We start from the raw sequence: 9,827 nt of genomic DNA, 5'->3' as shown, positions 1-9,827 counted from the left end.
AGCGGGCCCGACGGGGAATTTCTGGGGAGCTGGCAATGTTCTATGTCTTGATTTGGGTGATGATTACGTGATTGTGTTTGCTTTATGAAAGGTTACTGAATTGTTCACCTGTGTCTTATATACTTTTCTGTATGTGTAGTATACTTTAATAAAATTTTACTTAAACATAAAAAGATAGTCTATACATGGCCGGCATCAGAACCAAGGGCAATTTGCCTGTTAAAAAAATACAGATTTTTAGGCCCTACCCATCTACCCTTCACCTCAATTGCTGAAAGTGATGTGCAGAATCTACATTTTTGTCCCTAAAAATACTTTCCCCTATGTGCACTGTTATTTGAAAACCACTATATTGAAAAGGAAAGGAAAGTTCCTAGAATTTTACTTTCATAGTTATTTTTAAACATTTTGCTTTTGGCCATCTAATTTGAACATGGCATTTTAAAGTCAATATTTTATTCTTCTTTTCCTGGAAATTATCCAAAAAGCTATAGGAAGAACAGGAAATGAAAACACAAACACCATCTGCAGCAAAACCAGAAAACAGCTAACATCTCTAGACTCCAAAATAGGTGAAGAGTTGTGCAAAGCTTAGATCAGGCACAAGTGAGCAAGAGCATTGCAGAGGAAAACGGGTGTGGGGCTGCCGGGGAGAACATTAGGAAGACAAAATTCACAGGAGGGGGATTCGTGGCATCAGATGTCAGAAAGAGCCTGCAAATAAACACTTTTCCAAACTATGGGATACCCGCACAGTGCAAAAGCTACATCCCTTACTGGCAACAATTGTATCAGAGAAGTCCCCTCAAGGCAGTTTGCTTCCAAGCAGAGAGACCGTGAAATGACTGAATGGAGACGCACAGCACCCAAGGGAGTTACAGGTTCAGGAAGTTGTGGCGGCAGGAGTCTTCACCTGGTGCCTCCCCAAGGAGGACTTTGTACAGTGACCCTCCAGGACCTAGTCAGGAAAATCCAACCTCCTTCAATGCTCAGTAATTAAAAAAAAAAAAAAAAAATTCATACTTAATCTGTGAATCTAAACAAAGATAGTACTAGAACAAAAAAGTTAGGTGGGGTTGGGGGAAGGGAGACACCAAAACATAAGAGAGGAGAAAAAAAGAAAGTAGGTGGGAGGCAGAGTAAGTAACCTGATTTCCTCATATGCAGTAACTAGAAGTTACAGAATATCATTTAAAGCTGGTAAATCATGCAATAACATTTCAAGCATATTTATCAATACAAAGATAAACACTGAAAAACATAATATAGGCCGGGCGCGGTGGCTCACGTCTATAATCCTAGCACTCTGGGAGGCCGAGGTGGGCGGATCGTTTGAACTCAGGAGTTCGAGACCAGCCTGAGCAAGAGCGAGACCCCATCTCTACTAAAAATAGAAAGAAATTATATGGACAGCTAAAAATATATATAGAAAAAATTAGCCGGGCATGGTGGTGCATGCCTGTAGTCCCAACTACTCGGGAGGCTGAGACAGGAGGATCCCTCGAGCCCAGGAGTCTGAGGTTGCTGTGAGCTAGGCTGACGCCACGGCACTCACTCTAGCCTGGGCAACAGAGTGAGACTCTGTCTCAAAAAAAAAAAAAGAAAAACATAATATAACTGACTAAAATTGAGAGTTGGAAAAGAAGAGGAGGGAAAAGAAAGAGAAAGAGGGAATACATCAAATGAATCATTATCTATACTATACTAGGGAACTAATGGATACGGTCTAAAGAAATAGAACACTAAGGTAATGGCTATGAAGATAACTACTAAATCAAAATTAAAAACCTTCCTAAATAGCAAAAATGCACACACCTATACACATATGCAAATACATAATATAGTGTAAAGATTTTTTTCAAAGACATTAAAAAAGAAAACAAAATAGTCAGGACTAAGAATGAACTCAACTGTCAATAAATGCAAAGGAGCTAAATGCAAACATGTTTTTTTAAAGACTTTCCAACTGGATCATAAAGCAAAGCCAATTCTATCTTGCATATAAGAAATATATCTAAACCAAAATGATTATCATAAAAAAAATAAAAGAATGGGCAAAAATAAATACAAACCATGTTAAACATATGGAAAGATTCTCAACCTCACTCTAACAAGAGAAACTCAAGATAAAGCGACATTAAAATGCCATTTCTCACTTACAGTGACAAACATTCCAAAGTTTTATAATACAGTACTTGGCAAGGCTACTCTGGGCAAACAGGTAGTCTCATACTTTGCTGGTGGGAGTGTAGACTGATACACCTTTCTGCAGGACAATAAGGCAATGTCTATCAAAATTACAAATGCACTTACCTTTTGGCCCAGCAATTCTACTTGTAGGATTTTATCTTTGAAATATACTCATGCAGTGTAAAATGATTTTAATACAAGGTTATTCTTTATAGTAGTTTGTTTTACAAAAATATCAGAAATAATTTAAATGCCCATTACTGGGAAATGGTTAAAGTATGATACATAAAATACACCCCCCATCCATTCATAATGTTATGTAGTTGTAAAAATTATGAAGCCCTTTGTGTGTTGTCATGAAAAATTCTTAAAGTCATATTAAGTGAAAAGATGTTAAAAAACAATTCTGCATGTTATGATACCATTTATATAAAAATAGAGAAAACACAAATTTCTATTTGTTGTAATGTACAGAAAATATTTTTAGAAGAATATGCAAGAAAGCCTATTAGCTATGCTAAGTAATTCTTTTCTTTTTTTTAATGTAAACTTTTTTAAGACAAAAATGTAAAGAACTGAGGAAACAAGACACATTGGAAATATGAACTCTTCTTTCATTGCATGGTAACAAATGAGAAGCAAAGCTTAGTGTGAAATTCTGGAGCCTAAAATTAAAATGTAAACAGAGAATGCTCAGTGACCTTTTCTTAGGAGGCTCACATGAAGGAATGTCATGGCATGTTGACCAAACTTTTATCCATTTGCATTTTCGGAATGTTGCTATTAATACCACATGACACTCAATAAATTACACTACAATATGACATTTTGCACAGATCACTTTACCTCTAGTGTCTTCTTCAGCTATGTTACTTCAGCCTCTGGTTACATACAAAAAAAGTTTCATTATTCTTAAACATCTATTAACATGATTGCTTAATAATTAGAAAGGCTAACTGCCAAACATTTCTCACAGGAAGCAAGGCACTGATCTTCTGGCTCATGCAAAAGGGTCAATGTTTTTTTAAAAAAATCTTTTTTTATCTTGTTTTAATTGAAGAAACATCTCTAAAAATATCATTTGAATGACTGCAAGATAAAAAGAAAATAGTGCATTCAAGGCACAAAGCTAAGTAAATGCAAGAATGTAGATGATTTGGGGGTGGTACAGTATAGAATTCAGAACTGATCAAAGTTACCAGCTCCTATTTCAGAAGTATGATGGGACCTGGTATCTTTCCTCTGGTTGCACTGTTCTGCCAGAATTTTAATTTCGGCAGAGACCACTCTCAACGTTACAATGTACTGATGCAGAAGTCCCCAATCAGTAGACTTGATCCTTGATAGGTCCCCAAAGGTCAACTGCCACCCAGTGTCCCCTTCTTGATCATCCTCTATGCTCCCTGGATAGGGGCACAGCTAAAACCTCAAAGCCTTAGCTGGCAATATCCTACACTGTCACAAAGCTTTGAAGAAAAACAGAGGATGACTGGTATTTATCGAGGACCTAGGTGCTAGATATTCTCCTGAGTATTACCCCATAAAACAAATACCTACCCCCAAATTCAAAGAGACCTTTTCCCTGCTTTATAAATTGATAAAGAAAACTGGGGCTTAGAGAGATTATAAAATTTGTCTAAGGTCAAGCCAAATGCTGATAAGCAAATTAGGTAAAATTTGAGTTGGGTTAGATGAGTCTGAGTCTGTTTTACAATATCATGCTGTTTCCTAATCATAAAAAACTTCATTTTTTATTGGAGCACAAATGGCCCATTTATGCTGTTTCTCTCAACATCTAATAAAACATCTCAACTTTTATCATTATACCAACTTCAGGATTCCTGATGTTTAGATCTTCTCATTCATTTGAGAATAAATGGAGTTATTTATTCTCAACTGCTGGTAATGAACTTTCTTAACTCAGCATTTTGAAGGGGGAAAAAAAAACCTCTAAATACTTGAATTGCTTCATTTCATGCTCATTTTCTTGGCATGCATCTTTTTGGTTTCCTTTTAAAAATAGATTTCAAAATCATGACATATTCAGATACGAAAAACAGGATGGAGAGCAATGGGAACACTAATCTGAAATAGTCACATGGCTAGTACCTGTCTCTGGAGTAATCCCAAATTAAATAGAAAACTTCTGAATTTGTGAAGCAGTTTCTCATGTACGCTTGACGGGAAAAATAAACAAAATACTGACCTAGCATTAGACTTGGTTTCTACCTTACTCTCCCACAATTGCCACTTTGGTTAAGTCTCAATTATCGTTCCCTCATTATTTAAAACAAGAGATCTTAAATTTCTTTAAAAATTCCATGATTCCATGCAACTCACGGGCCTTTCCAATGAATAAACAATTTAAAATAATTGTAATCCCTCTACCATCATCCCTTTTTTAATTCCTTTGACAAACGCAAAATACTTACCTGTCTTCTACTTAAATTTACTTTTTAGTGTGATAGAAAATCAAGCAGCAAAGAAAAAAGTACAATCACCCAGCTAGACAAGAGTGATGTATAGTGTTTGGAAAATAGTTTACTTAATGAGAAAGCAGCTTAACAGTTTGCGTACTTTGGTTGCAGGTATCATAAATCATTATCCCCTAAGGGCAGAGAGAAAAATCAATCTTTTCCAGGAAAAGACGGTAATACAGTAAAGCTTCTTTCCTTTGCTTAGCCTGATACCATATACTCACAAATGAAATAATTCTATGAGTGCTACTCCCCATATAGATGCCCACAGCACCTGCTTTCTAAATCTTTTATCAGAGAAATTATGTAACAGACTATCTGGCTTGATCCTTACTCTGCTAACAAATAGACCTGGGTTTCCTAGCATTGTTTCCTTGACATTTCACTCCCCCCGTCGTGTCACTTTCATTTCCCCCTCCTCACCTAACATTAACACAAGTGTCTGATATAGTAAGACAAGTAAGATGAGAGTCTGAACCACAGCCTGATAGAGTTGAGCAGGCACTAGTCACTCAAAAATACAGATGACTTGACTTCCTGGCTTCAATTTCCTTATGAATTAATCATTCCTTCAAAATGTCAGGACCATAAAGATTTCAGTGATAGCATGCAGTTCTTGCTTATTTCTCCAAAGATTTCTTGGACATGGTCAAGCCCACAGGTAGATGCATTAGAGGGAATAGTTTGGGGCATTGCTCCCCCTTGGCCACTCTAAAGGACGATCAAAATGGGGGAGAGAGAATTAGTGGGCAATTTTTCCCTCTCCACATACACACATACCCATCTCTTTTTTTCAGCTCTGGGCACCATGCCCAGGGACCTTATAAACACAGGTCCCTTGTCAGAAAACATTAGTCACACTCAGTGTTAATTCTACCATTATAGCCTCATTCATGTTGAGGACAGCACAGTAATCTCAGTGCAGTGCTCCTCAAACTACAAAGTGCCTATGAATCACCCAGGGACTTTGCTGCCATGCAGATTTAAGATTTAGTATGTCTGGAGTACAGCCCAAACCTCCACACTTCTAACAAACTTCCATACGACATTGATGTTGCTGGCTCACCAACCACACTTGAGCAGAAAGGTCCTAGTACCTCTGTCCTCTCATATTTGGAGCACATTTCCCCTGACAGTCTCATTGTGATTGGTTATCTACCAAGAAAACTAAACAGGGCAGAAAACTCAGACCCTCTGCAGTGGGAAAATTCTACCCTGTACATAGGAGTTAAGTTCGCTGACTCTCGTTGCCCAGCTGGATCCTGCTTCCTACCCAGATCAACCTGTCAGATTCTTCCTATTTAGCTGAATGACAAATCCTGGCTCAGCCTCACCAGCTTTGTCCGATGTCACTCTGCCAATAACCGAAACACCACTGGTGTGGAGAACCTGTTAAAATACAGATTCCAGGGCTTTAACCCCCAGATTCTCATTCATTAGGTCTGAGGTGGACCCCAAGTACAAACAGACACCCTAGGTGATTTTAATACATTCTGAGATTTTGGAAAAGGAAACACATGTAACCTTTTTGACAGATTGGAGAAACCTAGATCTTATGGCTATTAATGTCTTTACATCAAGAAAGATGCGAATTGGCCGGGCGCGGTGGCTCACGCCTGTAATCCTAGCACTCTGGGAGGCCGAGGCGGGTGGATTGCTCAAGGTCAGGAGTTCGAGACCAGCCTGAGCGAGACCCCATCTCTACTAAAAATAGAAAGACATTATATGGACAACTAAAAATCTATATAGAAAAAATTAGCCGGGCATAGTGGCGCATGCCTGTAGTCCCAGCTACTCGGGAGGCTGAGGCAGTAGGATCACTTAAGCCAAGGAGTCTGAGGTTGCTGTGAGCTAAGCTGACGCCACGGCACTCACTCTAGCCTGGGCAACAAAGTGAGACTCTGTCTCAACAAAAAAAAATAAAAAATAAAAAAAATAAAAAAAAAAAAATAAAAAATAAAGAAAGATGCGAATAAAATAAGAAAAAAGGGAAACAGAACTTGAGCATCTGATAATATGACAGAAGAAATAATCTCCTCTTCAATTTAGACACTTGCTTAAGGGCATTTGTGGTTAATTCCAGTGTATTCTGTCCTCTTCTTTAGAGAAAAAAACTAAAAATGTGAAGTATATCTTGTGTATTCTATAGAAAATTATGTTACTGTAGGCAAGATTACAGATACATGCATTCCGTGATCAAATATCAGAGGAATGGGTATTGGTCCTTCAGACTAAACAAAGGAAATTGGAGTTGTTCATACACATACAATTTTTTTTTAATATATCCAAGACACTGAAATCAGTTAACAAAAATAAGGATTGAACAAACATTAATTAGTGCCATTAAAATGGCAGAAGCAAATATAAAATACAAAACCTAACTTAACTTAGATTTTTATGAACGCCATGTCTTCCCTAAGAGGGCTACAGTTTGACTACTTGGTCTCCGCTGGGGCAGATGTGGCATCTTCAGGTGTGTTAGCCTCTGCTGGTGCAGTTACAGGTCCTGCCACAGTAGTGGTGACCTCAGGTAGAGCAGGGATGGTGTCTGGATTGGAACTGGCTTCTGTCTCATTGGTGATCGTCTCAGTATGATTGGGGGTGGTGTCAGACTGAAAGTCTAGGGTTTCTTGACTGGAGCTGGAGCTGGCATCTGTTGGACTGGGTATGATGTCAGCTTGAACAGTCATGGCCTCTTCTTCTGTTTCCAATTCTGTTTCTTGATTTGGAACTTCTTCACCTTCTTCTACCATAGCAGGTGGTAGTTGTAATAAAGTCTAATAAAAAAAAAAAGAGATAACACCAATATGAACTCAAATGAGAAACACTGTAGCTTATAGGCTGGGCACGGTGGCTCACGCCTGTAATCCTAGCACTCTGGGAGGCCGAGGTCGGAGGATCGCTTGAGCTCAGGAGTTCGAGACCAGCCTGAGCAAGAGCAAGACCCCGTTTCTACTAAAAATAGAAAGAAATTAGCTGGACAACTAAAAATATATACAAAAAATTAGCCGGGCATGGTGGCACATGCCTGTAGTCCCAGCCACTTGGGAGGCTGAGGCAGAAGGATTGCTTTAAGCCCAGGAGTTTGAGGTTGCTGTGAGCTAGGCTGATGCCACGGCACTCTAGCTTGGGCAACAGAGTGAGACTCTGTCTCCAAATACTGTGGCTTATAAAGCTAAGCTCTCACATTAACATCATCTTCTTAAAAGATACTATTCACTCTAGGGTGCTCCAAAACACTACTGGCTATTTTACAGATAACACCTCTGATGCCAATACCCTAGGTTCTGCTAACACCTACATAGATGTCACATATTAATAATTAAAAATCTGCTGCAACAATTCTGTGAAAATAAGTGGCCGATTAGGACTGATTGCAACAACAGCTTAAGAAAGGGCCAACTTCAGTCAAGGAGCCCTGGGACCGGCAGAGAGGAAGTGAGCCTGAGGCAAGGCCATGGCAGGAAAGGAGCAGCAGGGCACAGGCTTCTGTCCCATTCAACCAGAAAACTGGAGCAGCTCTGTGTGCTTAGCCTTCCCTCTACTCCACGGCAGTCTGGGGGCTTTTCTCCTCAGGGACTCTGTTTATCTTGCTGGAAATTAAAAAAAAATTTTGAAGTACCATTCACAATAGCAGCAAAAACTATAAAACACTTAGCAAAAAAGCTAACAAAATATGTATAAGGTTTGCATGTTGAAAACTACAAAACACTGATGAGAGACTTCAATGAAGATCTAAATAAATGGAGAGAGATATTCATAAAAGGGAAGATGATACTGTTAAGATGTTAATCTTCCCGAATGGATCCTAAATAATCCTAATGCTCAAAACATTCTTTTGAAAATTGCAGCATGCTTTCTGGGGTAGAAACTGACCAGCTGATTCTGAAATGTCTATAGAAAAGCAAAGGAACTAGATTAGCTAAAACAATTTTGAAAAAGAACAAAGCTAAAGGACTTACATTATCTAATTTCAAGATTTACTATAAAGCTACTGTAATCAAAGAGGTGTGATAACGGCAAACGGATAGATACACAGAAAATGGAACAGAATAGAGAGCCCAGAAATAGACTCAAGTATGTGGTCAACTGATTTCTTCACTCAGATGACAAGCAATCCAACAGAGAAAGAATAGTCTACTCAGGAAATGGTACTGAAACAACTAGATATCCGCATGCAAATAAATAAAACTTACCTCTTGTACCATATAAAAAAACTAACTCAAAATGTATCATACCTCTAACTATCAAACCTAAAACTATATAACTTCTAGGGAAAAAAATCTTTGTAACTGAGTTAGGCTAGGTATTTTTAGGACACAAAATATATAAATCACAAAAGAACAATTTGATACACTGAACTTCATCAAAATTTAAAACTTCTGCTCTCTGAAAGACACTTAAAAATGGGGGGGAAGTCACAGAATAAAAGAAAATATTTGTAAAACATATACCTGATAAAGGACTTGTAGCAATAATAAATAAAAACCTCTTAAAACTCAGTAAAACATATAACTCAATAAAAAAAACAAAAAAGAGACCTGGGTAGACACATCCCCCCAAAAGATACGCAGATGGCAAATAACCACATGAAAAGATGTTCATCATTAGTCACTAGGAAAATGAAAGTTAAAACCACAGTGAAACCACTATATGCCCATTAGAACAGCCAAAATATGGGCTGGGCATGGTGGCTCACACCTGTAATCATCACTCTGGGAGACCGAGGCAGGAGGATTGCTTGAGCTCAGGAGTTCAAGACCAGCCTGAGTAAGAGCGAGACCCACATCTCTACTAAAAATAGAAAAATTAGCGGGGCGTGGTGGCACGCACCTATAGTCCCAGCTACTCAGGAGGCTGAGGCAGGAGGATTTCTTGAGCCCAGGAGTTTGAAGGTGCTGTGAGCTAGGCTGACACCCCAGCACTCTACTCAGGGAAACAAAGTAAGACCCTATCTCAGAAAACAACAACAACAACAACAACAACAAAAAGGAACAGCCAAAATAAAAAAAAAAAAAAAAAGACCTACTATATCAAGTATGCGTGAAGATGTGGAGCAACTAGGACTCTCATACTACTGAAGTGGTACAATCACTTTGAAAAACAGGTTACAGGTTATTTCTTAAAAAGTTAAATACATCCTTAACATATTATTCTGCT

The 9,827-nt window shown here is 38.4% G+C and overlaps 1 protein-coding gene across 1 annotated transcript in view; it reads right to left on the bottom strand.

Annotated features, from left to right (window-relative positions):
* Positions 1-6,966: 6,966 nt before the first annotated feature.
* The window catches only part of AQR (aquarius intron-binding spliceosomal factor), a 97,062-nt gene continuing 94,201 nt past the window's right edge, over positions 6,967-9,827 (bottom strand). The window contains exon 35 of the mRNA XM_069461965.1: positions 6,967-7,444. Within this exon, the coding sequence (XP_069318066.1) occupies positions 7,103-7,444 (342 nt within the window). The 3' untranslated portion in view covers positions 6,967-7,102. The remainder of the gene's footprint in view (positions 7,445-9,827) is intronic.

Source organism: Eulemur rufifrons, chromosome 2 (genome assembly GCF_041146395.1).
Source record: "Eulemur rufifrons isolate Redbay chromosome 2, OSU_ERuf_1, whole genome shotgun sequence".
Taxonomy (NCBI): Eukaryota; Metazoa; Chordata; class Mammalia; order Primates; family Lemuridae; genus Eulemur; species Eulemur rufifrons.
Note: the sequence above shows the minus strand (reverse complement) of the source record. Positions and strands in the feature narration are given on the sequence as shown.